Source organism: Eucyclogobius newberryi, unplaced genomic scaffold, assembly GCF_026437365.1.
Source record: "Eucyclogobius newberryi isolate DKJ021-1_F unplaced genomic scaffold, fEucNew1.0.hap1 SCAF_1, whole genome shotgun sequence".
NCBI lineage: Eukaryota > Metazoa > Chordata > Actinopteri > Gobiiformes > Gobiidae > Eucyclogobius > Eucyclogobius newberryi.
Genome location: NW_027315723.1, coordinates 17341834 through 17362954, shown reverse-complemented (window position 1 = coordinate 17362954; position 21121 = coordinate 17341834). Strand labels below are relative to the sequence as shown.

General features: G+C 44.1%; 1 protein-coding gene across 3 annotated transcripts; it reads right to left on the bottom strand.

Annotated features, from left to right (window-relative positions):
* Positions 1-5869: 5869 nt before the first annotated feature.
* On the bottom strand, positions 5870-19829 carry slc25a47a (solute carrier family 25 member 47a). Of its 3 annotated transcripts, XM_072439855.1 has the most exons (7): positions 19719-19805; positions 18566-18650; positions 18415-18458; positions 17387-17458; positions 13310-13483; positions 11918-12176; positions 5870-9456 (listed from the first exon to the last, which is right to left on the bottom strand). In XM_072439855.1, exons 3-7 carry the CDS (start codon positions 18445-18447, stop codon positions 9143-9145), a joined length of 852 nt encoding a protein of 283 aa, XP_072295956.1. In that variant the 5' UTR covers positions 18448-18458; positions 18566-18650; positions 19719-19805; the 3' UTR covers positions 5870-9142. The 3 variants fall into 3 exon arrangements, with proteins under 3 accessions (XP_072295956.1, XP_072295939.1, XP_072295947.1); XM_072439838.1 differs by lacking the exon at positions 18566-18650 and having other exon boundaries at positions 19719-19829; XM_072439846.1 differs by lacking the exon at positions 19719-19805 and having other exon boundaries at positions 18566-18707.
* Positions 19830-21121: the final 1292 nt, after the last annotated feature.

Genomic DNA, 21121 nt, shown 5'->3' with positions numbered 1-21121 from the left:
GCTTTGCTTTTCATAATGTTCTGGCTCATGCTGATGCTCGATTCCTGAGATGTGTTGAGCATCTTCTGAAAGCGTTCCAGGTGTTTAGGTGCACAAGGAGCAGGAGGTGCACAAGGAGCAGGAGGTGCACAAGGAGCAGGAGGTGCACAAGGAGCAGGAGGTGCACAAGGAGCAGGAGGTGAACACGAGCGTTGTGGAACCGCAGCTGAATGACTCACAATGGCTCGGTTTGGTTTGGATTGTTTCCTGAATCGGCCGCAGACAAAACGAGGCTTTGAAGTGTCGTCGCCGTCGCAGGTTCATTTCAACCGAAGCGTGGCGTCGTGAGCGAGCACCTGAAGCGCGCCGGTGTCAGTGTTGGAACAGGGCCGTGTACGCGTCTCCATGGAGACGGAGGTTTTTATTTAGGGCGATAATAACACCTCTAACCCTCTATCCGTTTATCTTCTTTCTCTCTCTCTCTCTCTCTCTCTCTCTCTCTCTCCTCTCTGTGCTTTTCTCTTACCTCGTCTTCTCTCCTCCATCGTTGTTGCCTCTCCTCTCTCTCCTCCTTCTCCTCTTTCACCTCCTTCTCCTCTTTCACCTCCTTCTCCTCTTTCACCTCCTTCTCCTCTCTCTCTCCTTCTCCTCTCTCTCCTCTCTTTCCTCCTTCTCCTGTCTCTCCTGTCCCTCCTCCCTCTACTCTCTCTCCTCCTTCTCCTCTCTCTCCTCCATCTCCTCTTTCTCTCCTCCTTCTCCTCTCTCTCCTCCCTCTACTCTCTCTCCTCCTTCTCCTCTCTCTCCTCCATCTCCTCTTTCTCTCCTCCTTCTCCTCTCTCTCCTCCCTCTCCTCTCTCTCCTCTCTCTCCTCCATCTCCTCTTTCTCTCCTCCTTCTCCTCTCTCTCCTCCTTCTCCTCTCTCTCTCCTCTCTCTCCTCCCTCTCCTCTCTCTCCTCTCTCTCCGCCCTCTCCTCTCTCTCCTCTCTCTCCTCCTTCTCCTCTCTCTCCGCCCTCTCCTCTGTCCTCCTTCTCTTCCCTCTCCTCTCTCTCCTCTCTCTCCTCCTTCTCCTCTCTCTCCGCCCTCTCCTCTGTCCTCCTTCTCTTCCCTCTCCTCTCTCTCCTCCTTCTCCTCTCTCTCCTCTCTCTCCTCCCTCTCCTCTCTCTCCTCTCTCTCCTCCTTCTCCTCTCTCTCCGCCCTCTCCTCTGTCCTCCTTCTCTTCCCTCTCCTCTCTCTCCTCTCTCTCCTCCTTCTCCTCTCTCTCCTCCCTCTACTCTCTCTCCTCCTTCTCCTCTCTCTCCTCCATCTCCTCTTTCTCTCCTCCTTCTCCTCTCTCTCCTCCCTCTCCTCTCTCTCCTCTCTCTCCTCCATCTCCTCTTTCTCTCCTCCTTCTCCTCTCTCTCCTCCTTCTCCTCTCTCTCCGCCCTCTCCTCCTTCTCCTCTCTCTCCGCCCTCTCCTCTCTGTCCTCCTTCTCTTCCCTCTCCTCTCTCTCCTCTCTCTCCTCCTTCTCCTCTCTCTCCGCCCTCTCCTCTGTCCTCCTTCTCTTCCCTCTCCTCTCTCTCCTCCTTCTCCTCTCTCTCTCCTCTCTCTCCTCTCTCTCTTCCCTCTCCTCTCTCTCCTCCTTCTCCTCTCTCTCTTCTCTCTCTCCTCCCTCTCCTCCTTCTCCTCTCTCTCTCCTCTCTCTCCTCTCTCTCCTCTCTCTCCTCCCCTTGTTGCCGGGCCACCACCAGAGCAGCAGATTTACCCAGCAGCAGACGTCACGGACAGGGGAGCGACAGGAGCCCAAAATAGCCCCAAACACAAACGAGGAACGAGGAGCCCAGCAAGGGTTCGGCTGAATCTGACGAGGAAATGACACTTCACAGAAACTCCATCCATCGACACGTTCACTTTTACTTTGGGTGAAGGGTTCAGAAGGAGGAACAGCAAAGAAGGAGGAACAGCAATTAACGATTCAAATCAAACTATTCCACCTTTGAATGGTGAAAAGTCCCCAAAATGCTGCGTGTGAAGCTGAAACGTCACTGCACATTATCCCCAGAGCCGGGGCAGTTTTGAGTAGTAGTGGTATATACAGTACAGTGGAAGTATTTTGAAGAATCATTATTGGATCGATAAACGTGTTGTGCTGAAATAAGAGGTAAATTAAACAGGAAATATGAAGTTTATTCTATCAGGGCGGCCTCAACAACATCAGTCTGGGTCAAACGTCATATATACATCTAATGACTAAATAATTGAGGGAATTAATCACTAAATAGTCATTGTAATTGCTATAACATGACTTGATCCTGATATGTCATTGATTGTGTTTTCTCCAGTTCTTAGTGTTGAACTATAACAAGTGGATCACCATTTTACATTTTCTTCATTGTAAACTGGAGCTTAGTAAAAGAAAGGGCCCCATTGACCAAGACGTTCTGCCACTTAGAGCCGCTGCTCCTTCACCACTAATTTGTCCTATATTAACAAATTTGTCATATAATTAATATAATACAATACAATAATTAATCAACACTGTGTACACAACACATTCAATACCCACCATCAAACAATGGTTTGGACGCCGCCATCCGAAGTGGTCGTATTAGTGAACTCAGAGAAAGTTCTACACTGACTAAAAAGAGGTTTTTGGGCCACTCAGGGAATCGGTGCAGAGCTGACTTGTTGGTCTCATGAACATTGGACATTTTACACAAATCAATCTAATTTAGAGCATATTTTAGCAGCAAGACTTTTCTCTCGTTCTCCAGTTAAACAGAGTTCCCGCTGGACCGGAAGTGCCATTAAAACAGAAGCGCTGATCCTGTGGGAAACAGAGGGGAAAGTGGGCGGAGTAAGGTCAATAGGTTCAGCATGATCGCACATGGGGCAGACCCTCCCAGCACTACAATCACTCACACAGAGGTGTCTTGCCTTAGGACACAACAGCCTCGAGCCCAAGAGCCCAGGCCCCGCCCTGTTTAGCTTCTGAGATCTTGCATTGACGAGCAGAACTGTTCTTCAAGCACTGACCAGAACCTGGGTCAAGATGTGTGGCATTGAAGGATGGGTCAAATGCAGAGGATTCTCTCATGTGGATGTCGTGGCGTCGCTCTGAACGTGACTGAACTACATTTGTAACGACGATCAGACATTGGACCCACTGTATCTGCTGCAGAGGTTTGATTGGCTGACAGTCACTGGAGAAGGAACATCAGGGTTTGTGCTACAGGAAAGTGTTTGGAGAGAGTACTGCACTTCATGTGACAGAGCGCCAAGTGTTCCACACGGATGAGGTCATTGGACAGATTTGACCTTTTACAAGGCTTCTAGTAATTTGGTTGTTTATTTTGGATTGTTATTGGACCCTGATTACACAAGAACATGCTCTCTAATTCAATATGTGTATATATCTAATCTTGCAAACTAGATCGTGCAAAATAAAAAAGATTGTGCCACATGAGGAAAATCATGTGTTTAAATTTGGATTGGATCGAAACTGCTGCACCAAATGAGTGACAGTAGTTCCAGAAAGCACTGCTGCAACGACAACAAAATGTAAAAATATAAATGAATTAGATGAATACTGAACTGCCCACGGTTGCAAATAGTCTTTATGTGTGATTCTGAGTAAATATTGCCCCTCGTGAACATTCTCGGTACAAACTGTTTCTTGATCCTCGTCTTTGCACTACTCAGAAATCCCTGCTTCTCACTTCCACGAACCATAACTGCTCTTAAACTGCGCGCGCACGGGGCTCACGTTTACTCTGCGTGACGGCCCAGCTCTACGCCAGCTTTTCATTCAATTGGGCCCCACTTGCGTAATCGCGGGCCGTGCTTGCATAAGAATGGGGGGAAAAACAGGCACGGACTTAATTAAAAGCAACTAACAAAAGGGGGTTTGTGACTTTGCAGTAACAGATGCTATTCCTAGAACTTCACCAGGCAGATGCCATTGTAGGGGGGAAAAAGGTTATTACGCGCTAGCAGTTTGGAGTCAGATGCCAAATTGTTTTCCCTTGTAGATCAAAAGCCATTGTGTGTTAATTAGCAGCGTCTAATGTTCCGCAAGTGTGAGGGCCCCGACTGCGAGAGGCGGAGCAACAAAAGCCCACGTCAAAATACACTTCTTTTTTGTGTTTTTCGTTGCGAGGGTTAAGTGTTTGTTCTCGTTTTATGAGAGTACGTAAGAGTCACCCGGGATGACCTCGAAGTCCTCCACGAAGCAGTTCAGTGAGACCGGAGAAGTACAGCCAGATGGCACTGGGAAAGTCATGTAGAAGTGCCACAGTGAGACCAGTGAATCCACTCGAAGCCACTCCACGCGACTATCGTAGCCACAGCGGCCCTGGGGTAGACTGACGGAAGCAAGGCTGCCAATCCTCTGACCGCGATCGCTCGTCACGTTCATACAGGCAACGCGGGTGGGCCTTGGTCCAAGCACCGGTCGAACTTCTGACCTTCCAGTTGGTAGACAAGGGCTCTAACCCTCTCGCCGCCGTATTTGAACGGTTGCACAGTATGGCATTAAACGTACAGCTCTATGGAAACGAGCAGGTGAGGACAAGTTGAAGGTCAGGTCTGTGGAGAAGCGACCCTGCTCACAGTTAATGCATAAAACTTATATTTTAGTGCATGTCTACTTGTGTTTCTCTTGTACTTTTTTTACTCTCTGGTAGAGATTACTCATTATTTTAAGTTAGAAAAGGTAAAATACTAATCCCAAGAATGCACTACTACTACTATTACTACTACTCCTACTAATATTACTGCTGCTGCTGCTGTAATCTTGCTCTGACCTGGCTCTAACCTGGCTTGACCCCTGGGCTGTGGCCTGGGAAAGCTGCTGTTCCAAAGCCAATTAAGCGCCGTACTGTGCAGCGCTTTGTAACGACTCTTTTATGATTCTCGGGCGAAGCATGAGTCAGTCACACATGTGACTAGGGCACGTCAATTATCCTCACGCGTTTTATTGTGAAGGCCGTCAACACGAGAAAATCTAAATCTCTCACGCCTCACTGCGAGAGGGAGAAGCCAAGTAAGAAGTAAGAAAGAGTTCAAAGAAAAAGAGACCTAAATACTTCGTCTTTGAAGATAATGAGAGACGAAACATGAAATATTGCTGAGATTCATGTATTTACAAAGAATATATGCAAAAAATATACTACAGAGGATTATTTTGGAAAGCAAGGCGTAAGATGCGTAAATGTTCAAAAGGCCAAGACTCTGACCAAGACCCTGACCAAGACCCTGACCAAGACCCTGAGCAAGACCCTGACCAAGACCCTGAGCAAGACCCTGAGCAAGACCCTGAGCAAGACCCTGACCAAGACCCTGAGCAAGACCCTGAGCAAGACCCTGAGCAAGACCCTGAGCAAGACCCTGACCAAGACCCTGAGCAAGACCCTGAGCAAGACCCTGAGCAAGAGCAAGACTCTGGCTCTGATCTGGAGTACTGACCTTTCAGCGCTTTCCCAGTTAAAGCAACAGTATGTAACTTTCTGGAGGATTCCATGGAAATACAAGTTAAAACCATGAACATTCTCCATGGCGATTTTTATGCTACAGTGTGGAACAATTCAGCCAAAGGAACCATGGAAACAAGCAGGAGGCTCCTCCTCCAGGCCACGTACGAGTCAGGTTTGTGGAGCTCACTGTGAGGACACATGTTTTTCAATGGAATAAACACAAAAACATATTATTTTAGTACTTTTTTATGGCTAAAGCTGTACGCACTGAGGCTTTAAGTTTAGAGAGCGTTTTCTAACCTTCTTCTGATAAAATCAGCAGTTTAGTTTGTGTCATGTAGTAACTGTATTATCTGAACTGTACCAGAATAGACTTACTCAAAAGTATTCTGAACATATATTTAGTACAAGAACATCGAGTAAAGACTTCACCAGCCATAAACAATACCAAAAATATTTATTGACTGTAAAGGGTTCATCGTGGCGCTGTACGGCTGATAAATATCACTTTCACACAGAAATAGATTATTATTCAAACAAAAGTAACAGAACAAGACAATCTTAAGGCAGGATTCAGACAGTTAATTATATGTGCAAGTTAACTGGACGACGAGCCCAACATGTTGTAAAAGTAAACGACTTTAAGAGCTGTAAGATAATAATAATTAAAAATCAACGTTACAGCAAAATGGAAGACGTGTTATGGAAGTGTTCCGTGGCATTTGACCTGTCTGACGCCAACAGAAAATACAGTAAACAGTAAATCAACAAAAGCATAACCTTGGCATTGAAAACAAATTATGATCTGATAATTATATATTTTTTTCTTTAAAATCGACAAAAACTGAGAGAAGTAACGATATTGAATGCTTTGTGCACTGAATCTCTCTTTACGCGCACAGCAGCAAATCTGATCACGATCGGATTTGGATCTGGAGTTATCAGATTACAGAAATGTCTTGTGAACAGTCCAGTACCGGTAATCTGATTTCTCTCCGATTGTGCGGGTTTTTGACAAAGAAAGCAAATGCAAGAAAGAAAATTAAAAGGGCGAAAAGAAAAAAAAAGAAAAAAAAAAAGTTAAGTATTGAAATAATTATTTAAAAACCCAACAGTTTCCCTTAAAATACATTGATTAATATGATTTTTTTGCTTAATTTTTTGCATTTAAACCGTTTTATCTTCAATGCCAGTGTTTTCATTTGGAGTTTGTGGATATAGATATTCAAAGCACCACACATCGTCATTTATGAGCAAAATACAGCATTCTGAGACCGTTTAAAGTGACTACAGAGATATATATCATTTAAATCTGATAAAACATACTGAATAAAACAGTTACCGCCGTTAAATAAATAATATAATTTCCCAGAGCGCTAAGATCCCTTCCCAGCGCATCTCGCTTTAGATATAAATATATTTCTTCTGATAAACTTTGACCACAAAATAACTGTACACGCAGCAGTAACGACAAGGCAAGAGTCTGCGCACGGACCGCAGCGGTGTTTCAACCAGCGAGCGAGCGGGCGAGACGCGTTCCAGCTCCACGGCGACCAGCAGGGGGCAGATCCTCCACGGATAAAGTTACAGTCTGTGCAGCTTGAAGGAAGTAACAACAACAACAACAACAACAACAACAACAGAAAATCCCCCAGAATAAACACTAAGTAGATTTGACTTCATACGTTTCTCTGTTTTATAGTATGTTTTTAAAAGTACATTTGTCGAGCCGGGGATCGCAGGGTCGCGTGCTGTTTGATATGATATCCGATACGCGGCTCGTTGTACGATAGCGTCGCGGTAATCACACAGGGCCGCGATATCGATACTGTATCGCCAAATTTAGTCACATAACATATAGATATTTAGACATTTATTCACCCTGATGATTATTTAAGTCGACTGGTCAAATTATTATTTCTACAGTTTTTGGGGGGATTTTCGACAACCAAATAAAGGTTGAATAATAGCAACTGAAAAAGACTAAGTACAATTAAAGCCGGCGACGGTAGCTCTCGCCACCTGCGCGACCGCCGTCGAAAGCCGTCCGCCATCGAGCGGGCAATAACAATAGCTCATAAGGTGTTGTCTTTGTGTTTTAGAGTCCGTACTGTCCAAGTAACGACAATACAGTTACGATCTTAAAAGTCCGAATAGTCACGATTATTCCGATGAAAAAAAAGGAGACGAACAAAGTCAAATCCAGTCAAAGATATCATTCCGAACGTGGATCTTTGTGCAGGTTTTCATAGTTTTCCCACCGAAACCAGAGCCACGCCGTCTAGCGCTCCATCGCCTGCGAGTCCCGGGTTTCTATTTAATATAAATAAACCTGTTTGTGTGGCATTGTGGGACACAGTTACATTCCAACATTCCAAACACGACTTATTTCACCGTTTCTAATGCGTCTTATCTGCCTGAGGAGTTAAATTCACATTAAAGAAGACATATGATGCATTCACCTTGGCCTTTAGTAACAAACTATCACATGCGCACATCGTTATATTACATTTAGTTGCTTGTAAACGGCATTATTGAACTTTTAAATCGACTTATAAGAGCGACGGGTCCACGGGCTTTGCTGCATTTCACTGTAACGAGCAGCAGGCTTTTGTTTACGTTGCTGTAACGTTATTGTACATTTGTGTCGATCAAAATACTGATGAGGGAAACGATTGGAGTCAAATTAGCACAACGTGTTTCCTTTAAACGGGCAGAGCATTAGAAAGTCCTTTTTTTAAGTCATCTCGAACAGTTCTACGTTGTGTTTTTGTGTCCAGCAACACTTTGAACAGTCCGCTGACGCCCTCTAGTGGCAAAAGGTAGGTATTGCGATCGCTGCGGGCTTATTCTCGAACACAAATATGTAGTTTTACGGTTCTTTTACAGCCAGCAGCTTTACCAACACGATATGATAAATGATAATGTGACAGAACGTCTTAAACTAACCGTTGAGAACTGATTAAAAGCGATTAAAAGTGATGGTTTGTTGGTGTCATATGGATTCTTCTGTTGTCCTTTGGTTCTGTGCTTGTTTAGAACTAGAAAAACAAGCGTAAAGTCCCATTTTAGACCTGGTTCAGCCCAAATTTAGTCAGAGAAACGTCAAGTCTTGGACCTAGTTTAGATTTGATGATGTAGATAGTGTTTGGAAGTCGTAGCTTAAATATCCCTTTTTATATTTAATTGTATTCTATAAAGTATTTATTTAAAATGGTATTCAATTAATAATTTGGTATTTTACTGAAATGTATATTTTTTTGGTTTTAAAGGGCTAATTTTAATTTAGAATATTTTGTTATTTAATTGCTGTTTATACTTTTCTGTTACGACGCTGACATTTCGCACCAGTCGGACGGATAAAAGTTGTCTTAACATTATCGAACAGCTAAACGAAACGCTGTTTCGTGACTGAGACGAGACCGAGACGTGACCAAGATGCGACCGAGACGAGACGGAGACGTGTGACGGAGACGTGACCGGGACGTGACCGAGACGCGACTGAGACGAGACCGAGACCTGACCGGGATGTGTGACGGAGACGTGTGACGGAGACGTGACCGGGACGTGACCGGGACGCGGCCGAGACGCGGCCGACGCAATCTCAATCTCCGTTTCCGGCCGTTTCCCACCGTTCGTACGACATCGAGTTCTGAATTGCAAATTGGAGTTGGAGTTGCGGCGTGCGTTCGTTCGTTCGTTCGGGTTTGGTCAGTCCATCACCACGTAGGGGATGTCCTCCGGCTGCGGTGGCACTTTCAGGAAGTCGGTGAGGAGCTCGTAGGTCATGAACACCACCATGTTGGAGGGGAACGCGCGCAGGCAGTTGATCCCAAGGCTGCGGTAGAAGACCTGCGCCCCCTCCGTGCGGACGGTCTCACGGACGCAGTGCAGGAAGCCCGTGTACCGCTTGACGTCCCTCGCGCCGTCCATCTGTATCCGGGCCTTGATCACGTCCATGGGGGTCCCAAAGGCCCACGCGGTGGCGCCGGCGACTCCTCCGGCGAGCATCACCACGCCCCAGTCTAAACACAGACAAGAGAAGCTTTTAATTATGAAGTCATGATGTTGAGTGCAGCACATGCGTCAAGTACAACAATCTGTAGAATAGAATTTGATTTTTGAATTTGAGAATAAGACGCTGCATGGCTTCTGGCCCATCGTCTGCAGGACTTCAGAACATTGGCCATGGAGTACGTTAAACTTGCCAGACCAGCCAAGAACGCACGCTTTGAAAGTACTTTAAAATACTTTTATTTTGGTCAGGCTTTTAGATAGAGGGCCGTATTCCCGTACTTTGGGCGGGGTATTTTGAAATGTGGACGGGCATTTTCGAGTGCAGGGACGGCCATTTTATTAATAAAACTTAGAAAAAAAAGGGAATATTATCATTAAATCGGGCCGGGATGCATTTGACAATAGTCCGCCATTACAGTTGACTGTTTACAAGTGAAAATGTGCATGCTGTGCGCTGATTGGTCGCCGAAATTTGTGTGCTTAGCTCTGATTGGCTGCTGAGCCGTTGTCCGGAGAATGCCGAAGCTACTCGTTTTTTTGCCTAGTCGGCCCCCGTACCCCCGGACAAAATTATTTGGACAGGGTGTTTTCAAATCCTATCTAAAAGCCTGAAGGGCGTGATCGACAGGCGGATGAACCAATCTGATAAACGCATTGGTCCGTTGGTGTCTAAACCAACACGACACCTTACGACCGCAAAACAAGTGAAACAAACTTTGTAAATCTGACGAGACAGTTTAGATGTGGCAGTTACTTTATCGATTCATGCCTGGAACGCCAAAAGAAGCTGAATGCTACTTATACCCTTGATTATTATGTTGAGGGATTTCCAAGGCCTTAAACACGTCCCTGTCCGACTCTAAGGCCGAAGATGATTGGGGGCTCAATAATGCCATGTTCAAACAATATAAAGACTATTTGACTAGTTGTCCAATAACCTCCATCACTAATCAATCGTTGGAAGAAAATAGATTCCCTACGCAGCCTGAAAAACCGCAATAGTATTACAAATGCATACGAGTGGTGACAAGAAAGAAGTCAGCAACCACAGGCCTCTAAGACCTTTGCCTGCTGCCTCTGAGGTCACTGTAAACTGTGGTAAAACAACTTGGGGCACATCTGAGGAGCAAAGGTCTGCTCTGCCCAGTGCAAATTGGGTTTAGGAACTGATCCATATGTTGACATTTCATAGAAGAGATTAAAAATGACTTGTATAAAGGGCAAGTGGCTGCAGCGGTGTGCTCGGACCTGAGAACACAGTTTGATCTGTCTGAAAACGTCTTCAAATGGATGCAGTCGTATCTCGCTGATCGATGGCAGTGTGTACATAATGACAATAAATCATTGTTATCGTTATAGGGATACCACAGGGGTCAGTTTTGGGGCCGCAGTTGTTTTGCCTGAACATCAATGACTTATCTGCTGCTTGTGGAAATACAGATGTACTATATAGACCCATGGGGGAAATGTGATAAAAGTGACTGATGAACTTATAATAATAATAATAATGTTAAGATTCATGCCGCACTCTTAACACTAAAAAAAACTGTAACAATTTATTTTAATAAGAAGCAAATCTGTGGCCCAAAACTCAGTGTTCAAGGACAAGAAATCGGTAATGTTCAAGGTTTGTGTTTGGACTCGACGCTGACCTTTGATCTACATATTAAATATCCAAACAAAAAGACTTTAGACATATTCGGAAGTCGTTAAATACTCTTAAGGCTTTTTTTCTCTTATCTATATTGCATAACCTGCTGGTCGCAATGACAATATTTAATTGTGATTCCAAAAAAAAACATTCAACTATCATCACTGAAATATATTGAAAAGACACAACATGTTAAACTTTGAAAATATGATCGTGTATTCTGAAATGCGCCTGCAGCTCCGCCCACCCTCAGCTCCGCCCACCTACAGCTCCGCCCCCAGCTTAAGAGTCTTCGTTCAGAGCAGACGACTCCAACATCCCGGTCATCTGTCAATTCTGATTTGACCATTCCCCGTGATGGGACAATCTGCTTTCTCCTACTGCCAAAAAACTGCGGAACACACGTCCAGTCGGGCTAAAACAGAGCTCCAACGTCCTCACTTTGTCCCATGAAACCACAGAGTCCACATGAAGCCCTTTAATATGTGCTGTAAACTCTGATGATTGAGCTGTGGATGAACTGTGTTTCCTCTAATGAAGCCGTGTTGTTGATGAGATCGTTAATTAATGTAGCGACTCTCTGTGAATATTTAAGGACGTACGGATTATAATGAACAGACATCGAGGCAAAGGACGATAATGGATTTAAATGCGTTTATTTAGTACTGCATGTTAGAGCTTTGGTATGTTTATGTGATAATTGTATTGATGAATTGGATAATTGTTTCGAACGCTGGTGAATTTAATCATTGTTTTTTTTATCAGTGTTTTTAATTGTGTTTAAATTGTGAGTTCTATGACACGCCCGCAGCATTTACCTGGCCCCGCCTTGTCCTTGTCCGCCAGCGCGCCGCGGATGGACGAGTACACAGTGAAGTACGTGGCATACGAGGGTCCGTCCCGCAGCATCAGGGGCAGCGCTCCCCTGTAAAGGCCCCGGACGCCCTCCTCCTTCACGATGCTGAGCAGACAGTGGATCGGGCCCCTGTACTTGGGTTTGACCGGCCCCCTGCGTTTAGCCTCGGTCTGACACTGCAGCCGCACCTTCACCAAGTCCCCCGGGGCCATGACCGAAGTCTGGGGGAGAGAGAGAGCGGTTTGTCAACTGCTCAACAAACATTCACAGGTAAAAAGCAAATAGAAAACTGCCGGATATACTGGAGTATGAAATGCGGTTGCAAGTGTTAAAATAACAAATAATATCACATACAAGTATATAAGTATAAATATAAGTATAAGTTGCACCCCGGCCCAAACTATGAAAAAAGGTGCGCCTTATAGTCCGGAAAATATGGTAAATATGTGTGTAAAAGGCCTCTGCAAACACGTTCTGAAATGCATGAAACCCCAGTCTTTGCAGCCAAATATGAGCGTGTTTTCTATCCAGCAGTGTCCGATTTTGTGCAATCTCGGTCGCAGAGTGAGTTTGTGATTAAAACGTACGATTCTCTTCATATCGCAAACACCTCCGGGAGCAGAAGATGAACTAATACAAGATGAATTACAGACAAGTTTGTTTTTGTTCAATGATCTGGACAGGATTTTGCTGCTCAAACCTGCCGCGGGTCGCCCTAGTGGCCATTGGACCTGCAGCGGAAAAAAACCCTCCGCACCCATAGAGGGCAGTGTATACAACAAAACAGAATATGTTGTTCTTTGCAGAGGACTTTCTTTTATCTAATGAATTGAAGCTTTTGAGATTTGATGACCGCAAAGACGTACTGTGCAGCTCTGGATCAACAGGAAGTGCGCCGTAAAAGTAACAGCGGAAGAGACACAAACGTAAAAAAGCGTGAACATGTCCAACAGTTGCTCTTTTTACATTCATTAACGCAAAAGCACAACTAATGACATCAACGCGAGGCGTCCAGAGCCTGTGGTCAAGACATGTGAAGCGATTTTGAGTGTCACACAAAAGAAATGGTACTAAAAAACACTACAAATATTCAATAATGACCTAACAACTGGACAAGACCCTGCCCCTCGGGCCACACGTTTGGTTTGAACGGTGGCCACTTCGATGTACTGCAGCTGCCGGGCCCACGAAGAATTCTCCTGTTGATCGCGATGCACGTTTTTAGAGGAGACAAACTGCTCGCGTTTGGCTGACCGTACGGCTTTCACAGAGCTTCACAACACACCCACTGACCCCAACAGGGGAGGAGCCAGCTCAAGTCTCCTCTCGCAGCCGGTGAGTAGAATATAGTTACCTGCGCGATGCCCCCTGCCATGCCCGCCATCGCCACGTCCGGTCGGGTGTTGGGGCCTCCGCCTCTCAGCTGGCTCAGGCAGTGGAGAAAGTTCCTGTACACGCCGAACGTTACGGAGGAGGTCAAGGCGATGGTGGTGACGGGGAGCGCCATGCCTTTGTAGAACCCGGACACCTGCGAGGACAGTTGCGTGAGCGCGTGCTTCTCGTACGGGGCTGGACACATGTCAAATCTGTCTTGCTCACGACACAGATATAATCTAATCTGAATCCGCAACGATGTCGATGCGTCGCTGGCATACGCAAGAAGAGGCAGACTTACTCGTGCCGTGAGATCATAGTGTGTGAATGAGCAAAGAGAGCTGATTATGTGATACGTTTGTACGATCAGCTCTTTGGGTCAAAAGTGTTTTTATTGTCCGTCCAGGAAGTAAGGCGCTGTTAGTTTGTCCGGTATCCTGGAGCATACGGCTCTTCTGATGGTGCTTCCTCAACTGGTTCATCTGCATTTTAGTGTGTGTGTGTGTGTGTGTGTGTGTGTGTGTGTGTGTGTGTGTGTGTGTGTGTGTGTGTGTGTGTGTGTGTGTGTGTGTGTGTGTGTGTGTGTGTGTGTGTGTGTGTGCGTGCGTGCGGTTGGGTGGAAAGTGGGCATGTTTTTCACGCACTGTAAAGTGACGATAAATGACGTTTGATTGATGGATTAGTATGCTAGTTATTGTTAGCATTAGCGCTCTGGCCTCTGGAATGCGCTCGGACCAGGGCCGGCCCAGCCTATAAGCGAACTAAGCAGCCGCGTAGGGCCCCGAGGCGTTAATAGGGCCCCCAATCTGGCAACCCGTCTTATGAGAAGTGCAAGCGCAGCGTGCGCCACTAGTGTAGTAGCGCTGCTGGCGCAGCAGCGCACACAGTGGTAACATGTAAAGGCACAAACCGCATTTATTTGTAATGACAATCTGGCAACCAAGACACCAAACCTGCGCTGATTGGGCAACTGCATTATGCGCGAGCAGAACGAGAGCAAAACATAAACACAACAGAACATGGTCCCTGCGTGGTCCTCATGTCCAGAGGAATATATCCCCCCGATGCCGAAAAACGAAAGAAGAAACTTCTTGACGATGTAAAGAAACTGCAAACTCAACAACACTCTCCAGGTATTGAACTTCTCTTAATGCTGCTGTTTGAAACAACACGATTCTGTCACGTTAGTTCGCTCAGGCTGGAGGAGACGAGAGCTCTGCCCCGCGCATAATAATATGTCTGAATGAAAGATAATAAGCTTAACATTTACACCAGCCCGGGAGTGTTAGCTGCAGGTGAGGCCGGTGAGGGGCCTCTATGCCCCGGGTCACTAAGAGGCGGAGATCCGGTCCGGACGAGCGCCGTCTCGTCCAGAACCTCTGACGTGAGACTTTGGAGTGAACAGTGTGCGGCCCCTGTCCCGGGCCCCTGTCCCGGGCCCCTGTCCCGGGCCCCTGTCCCGGGCCCCTGTCCCGGGCCCCTGTCCCTGTGCAGCCTCAGTCAGAGATGAGCGGGTTTGAGTTTGCGTCCCTCTATCAATCGTGACTCGTGATGTCTGTTTTACTTTGACTTCTTAAGTGGAATGAGAGGAACGTGAAGGTTTATGCGTGTAAGGTCCATCAGCCAATCACATCGCAGCATTGTTTCATGCAGGAGTCCAGTGTGTGATGTTCTGATCAGAACAAACATTTATATTGTAATTCACTTTTAATAGAGCAATAAAACATTTCAATTTATTTAAAAAGCATCATTAGACTATTTGTTATAAATTATAATAAATTGATAGTGAAAAATAACCAGACATATTATGATTACGTCTGTTATAGAATAATACTATATATTTTTATACAAAAGTGGCAAAGTTGCAGAAACAGTCTCTTCACTAAAGCTAGGTTTGGACCTTCACTTCTAGTTCTGTTCATTCTCTGGGAATAACATTTTTGCACTGTTTTATCAGTGTTAATTGTTAATCAAGCAATGCTTATGCCATTTGTTTAATTTAATATAACTTCTTTTGTCACTTTGGCAAGAAGGAACAGTTGGGAGCTGTAAAAGATAAATTAGTAAGGATAACTATTACTTTTACATTTTCAGTTAAAATTAATCAATTTGACCATCATTATTTTTCATAGCCAATATTGTATTGAGTAATTAAGTACACTAATGTATTAATAACTGGCTTTAGTCATTTTCTCCTGGCACAGTTTCATCACATCATCATTTTATAGCATTACAACCTCAACATTTTACTCTTACTTTAGCCGGCTGGACCACATTAAAATGCACCAGAAGACCCAAAAAAGGTCTGAAAATTTCTGGGGGAGGGCCCCCAGACCCCCCTGTTCATTAATTTAAGCTAATGTGGCTGTCGACCCTTAACGCCCACAAATACGCACAAAAACATATCTGGGACGTATTATTTGTACAGGGAGTAGAGGTGATGTCAGCGGAATACCAAGTTGCATTGTGGGATTTAAGTTAGCAATATTTGAGTTTGTGAGGTGTTGAGAATAAACTAACTGTCAAACAGATGCCCTGGAGTTTTGGTGCGCTTTGTTAGCGTTGAAGAAAGTTCCCATATGTGAATTGTTTACTGACAATGGCAATAAAACTGATTCTGATGACGTGGTGAGGGGCCCCCAAAAATGTTTTCGCTTAGGGCCCCCTGAAGGCTTGGGCCGGCCCTGGCTCGGACCACTACAGACGCCCTCTGGCTGTTGTGGAGACAATTTGTCACTTTATTGCTAATGTCGAAGCTCTTTGACGGTTAAGAGTTTTACTGTCAGTCGTCCAACTCGAAAGAGCAACACGTGCACAGCCAACAAAGGTTAAACATTGACCTTTGGAGACGTCTAACAGCAAAATCGACACGTTTGAAAGACTTTGGACCAAGCAGGACTTTTACTTTAGACAATATGTGTTTTTTGTCTGTCCTGTCTTTTCTATTCAAAAACTGAAGAAAAAGTTAAAAGTGCGTAAAAGCAAACGCGACGGAACCTTGTACGAGAAACGAGAAGTTCAGCCTCAGACTTTGGTGGATTTCTTAATTACTATTTTTTCTGCAAAATGGCAATGGTTAAAATTCTGTATTATTATGTAACTTTTAGGCGGTGGAAAGTCAGTTGAATCATTCTCCATTCAGAAAGATACGTTTAATACCATACAGTGAACCCTCGTTTATCGCGGGGGGTTACGTTCCAAAACGAACCCGCAATAGGCGAAATCTGTGAAGTAGAAACCTTTATTTTTTTACAGTTATTATACAATGAAATACTCCATAAAACATTGAAGCTCACGCGCGCGCTCTCACCGGCCTCGCAAACTTCAATTTGGCAAGCGGTTTTACGTACGTGTACATAATAATCCATAACGTGATTGACACACAGGTAGAGAAGACGCGGAGAGACTGTTTAGCCAATCAGAATGCAGAACACAATGCATGATGAAAATCCGTGAAGCAGCGAGACCGCGAAAGTGAACCGCGTTATAGCGAGGGATCACTGTACTGTGGAATAAACACACAACGTTTTGATGTAAAGTCAATTTTGTGTTTTTTTTTTTTTTAAATGTGCGGCTAAAAAAAAAACGTGCCTTTAAATTCAGAAAATTGATACTGAAAGTAATATTAAATTGTTTAGAAAATAAAATGTACAGTAATCACAAACTGGAGTTGATTTAATTATATTATTATTATTTTAAAATGTTATACAATTTGGTTATATTGCTCAGAACTACAAATTCCACCAAAAAAGTTACACAGTGCATCTTTAAGCAGGAGCAGGAGCAAACAAATAATCACAAAGACAGAGAACACTTATTTTATTTTTATCCTATAGCAGATTTAAATTATTTTTCTTTTTGAGTCATTAGGGTTAGTAAAGGAAATAAGCCTTTTCTGATTCTGCTTCTGATATAACGGAGCTGTAATCGGCCCGTGAGTGTGACAAACGCTCGTGGGGCATTCTTTCGCCGCGAGTCACTTCCGAGTCTTCCTAAGAATCCCTCTTTGTTCGTTAAACCGGTCGGACGGGCGGAGCCGCTTCGCTCTTTCACTCACCCCTTCCTTTGAAAACGTGGTGGTAGCGCATTGCCAGATCCCTGTGAACTGCTTCTGGGTTTGAATCCGGACCTACAGACGAACAGACGCAGGGGGAAAAGGAAATAAACCCATTGAATTTCACCTTGAATTTCAGAATTTCTTGAATTTTTGTCTGGAAACACATTCGACACATTGACATCTCGCGTTGCCACTCGTCGTAGGCGGAGTCGCGCTTTGTCCCGACATCTCGTGCGACGTAAAGCATAAAACGCTAGAAATCTTCGATATTTAATCAACAACTTGATTTATTTCGGTTTAAGTGCAAATTCCCAAAAAAGTGGCAAAATTACAAGACTATAAAGTGATATTTCTGCACTTTTGCAATTTATTTTACGATCCATTCACTTTTTGAGCGATATTTATGACATCAAAAGGCACATTTTAGCACATTCCCGAAAATATCGTCTGAATATGCCGTATTTTCCGTACTATAAGGCGCACTTAAAAGCCTTTAATCTTCTCTAAAAACTGCAGAGCGCCTTATATATGGATGAATTCTGGTTGTGTTTACTGACCTCGAAGCCTTTTTTGGGCGGTACACGTTTGTTTCGCTTGTAGTTCGGAAAATACGGTAATTACTGAGATATTCATTTTTGTCAGTATTTCCCGTGGTATGCGTTTGTTTAAGCCAGGCATGTCCAAACTAGGGCCCGGGGGCCAAATGCGGCCCTCATACCAATTTTTGTTGGCCCTCCAGCTTCCGGCTATGTCGGCCCAAACAACAAAAACTAGTACTTTTTACTGTGAAATTGGGAAAATTCAGGCATATTGATGTTATACAAACCTAATATGAATGTTCTAGGTCTTATTAAAGGTGTGGAGGCTCATCGCAATTATGTCAAATGCAAAATTTTGAATGATTCACTTCAACAAATTCGACATTGTCAAGTTGTTTGTGGCCCTCTGCCCCGTATAAGTTTCAAAATGCGGCCCTTGGTGGAAAAAGTTTGGACACCCCTGGTTTAAGTACTTCAAACTATAAGTACCTTAACCGTGTCGAGTGGATATCCTACAGCCATCCCACAAGCTCCTGAGAAGAGAAAAGCAAACACGTCAGCTCACGTGAACGCAACTTTTCGGCGTTTTTTTTTCTTTTTTTTCTTTCATGTTCAGCTATAAAACTATATACTCACTTACCACTGTGTTAAGTGCGGAGAGTGGACAAATTTAAGGTAACATTTTTTGTCCACCTCCATGCGGCTTGGCATGGATTCTGGGAACTCTGGGGATAAATCACCATTATTCCAGAATATACTGCGTCCCGCCCGCTAGAGCTGCACAATACGGGCCGGACTCGAACCTCTGCGCGCTCGGAACTCTGAATACGTCGTAACTTGGTCGTAGATCGCGCGACCACGGCCACGGCGTGCGGGATCGCGCGGCCACGACGTACGTGTACGGGACCGTGCGACCACGCCGTGCGGGATCGCGCGACCACGCCGTGCGGGACCGATCCGCGTAGAGGCGCAGTAAGAAAACACCTGTAATTAAACTGATAAAATATATAGATTAGTTTGATTTAGGAGTGACAAAAATGTATATCTTGTTTTTTTTTGTTTTGTTATTTTTTTTTACACTAGACTTTTTAAATATTCCAGAATCAGAAAAAATAATGATTGCCGTTGTCAGGGTGATTCTGTGCAACATACGACGATGCACAATAATATAAGCGAGATATCAAATAAGGCATGCATTAAAAAAATCTAAATAAAAAAAAAGACACAAAATCGATGTTGATACACTCAATATTCTAATTTTGCATGTCCAAAACAATGGCATTATAACAACATACAGATGCCATACTGCAGAACATTCCAGGCAAAGCAATGATCACCATGGAGACCGTCAGAAAAGTGACATAGCACACCTTTAAATTCAGACACAGCCCACTCTATCCGCGCCCTTTGGTTTGCAAGTCAAAATGTGCCTTTTTCACTCTCAGTTTCACGATGTTCTGATTATTATTGATTATTCACAGGTTATTACAATAAATTTAGACTCTAATATTAGACATCGCGATGGGTATTGTGCAGCTCTAGTCTACATTCCTCCCACTGAGGTCCAAAGAGCTAAAACACAGGTCACAACTCGTCGAAACGGTACAAAACAATGTCGCTCTTTAAGGCTAAAACAGTGTCCGGTGGTCATCGTGCCGGTGGTCAGCGGTCAAACGCGTCTTGTTACACAACCTCATGCTGTAACTACGATGTCAAAGCGCGTCTACGGACCAAAGCCCCCCCGCGCGCTGTGGTCACGGGCGGAAGCGGAGGATTACGGTGTGGTCGGTTACCTGCTAAAGAGCCGGACACGAAGTCGATTAAATGCATCTTGTTCGGGGCAGATGTGTCGGCGCGGGTCGACGGGAAGCGAGTGATCGGACAGTGCGTGAAAGCTACGGCGGGCGAGCAGCGGAGGAGGGCGCGGCGTGCGTAACGTGCGTAACCGCGACTGGTGACGTGGGCCGGGCAGTGTTGTGTGATCTGCGCATGCGCAAGTGAAATTAACTATATATTACTATATATATATAAAGGTTATAAATAAGGTTATAAAGGTGTTCGACCTAAAGGACTCAAATGTTTATGACAGGACTATGAGCATAAAGTAATAAAGTAACGTGTTTTTTTCAGTATGAGATAGATATAGATATAGATATAGATATAGATATAGATATATTATATATATATATATATATATATATATATAAATAAAAACTTTGCATGTGCAAAACAATTAAATTTTCAATTTTCATAGGTAAAACCCAATGGGAAAAGTTACTTTTCATGGGTACGATGTTAAAACACAATGAACAACAAACATGCTTGGCAGTTCCAAGAATAGCCCATTGTTTATTATATTGTATATTATTTATGCATTTAGAAATAGGGACAGGGGAACTACATATTTAGCCCATAGGACTATGGGCTTTCATCCTCATCATCCTTGATGGTCAAAAGTATCAGAGTTTCTACATTTCCAGTAAATCTGAAGTTGGCCCAAGCCATGCTGCTCTCTGACCCATAGCTGCCGACAGGTGAAGCTGCACCAATGAAACGCACCCCTTTCTTTGCTTCTATTTATAACTTTATCAATCAAATGCTAATAAAAAGACGACTGAACTTCATCACTCAGTACTTGTGCCAATGTGAACTTTACTTTACACTTGGCACTTTACACTTCTACACTTCAACAACGTACAACTTAACAATTCAGTTTTTTTCCCATCCCCCCTCGCCTTTCACATGGTATCTCCCATAGATAGGATGGACTAGGTCTCAGCGCTGACTTATAGTCATCATAAAAATCAAACCAACCCAGGGCCCTGTGTAAAAACAGTCTCCCCAAGTGCTATTTCTGTAGTCGCAACACACAGATGGGAAAACAAAATTCTAGTCAGCCAATCTGAGAAATTTTATTCATATTTGCTGTGAAAAGAAAACAGTCCCACTGAAACTAGTCTGAAACTTGCAGTGGTAAATGTCAGATCCGTATGTAACAAATCATTCTGAATTATTAATTCAGAATGATTTAATTAATTTCTAAAGTCTTCTTATAATCCACCCAACTTTAAGTTTGAATCTGAAACACGAGAAAACAAAAAGAGTGGAGGTGTCTGCAGTTTTTAGAGATGAAATAATTACCCACAGGTCGTCTTTTAGGGTATTTTCATTATTTGAGTATGTATCCTTTAAAATG

Excerpts from the sequence above, each read along its gene's own strand:
- slc25a47a (XM_072439838.1), bottom strand. The coding sequence starts at position 19,755 with ATGCATTTAATCGACTTCGTGTCCGGCTCTTTAGCAG. Across the intron at positions 13,484-17,386 it reads CCACGTTTTCAAAGGAAGGG|GTGTCCGGGTTCTACAAAGG; the intron begins GTGAGTGAAAGA and ends CTGTCCTCGCAG. Across the intron at positions 9,457-11,917 it reads CAAGGACAAGGCGGGGCCAG|ACTGGGGCGTGGTGATGCTC; the intron begins GTAAATGCTGCG and ends GTCTGTGTTTAG.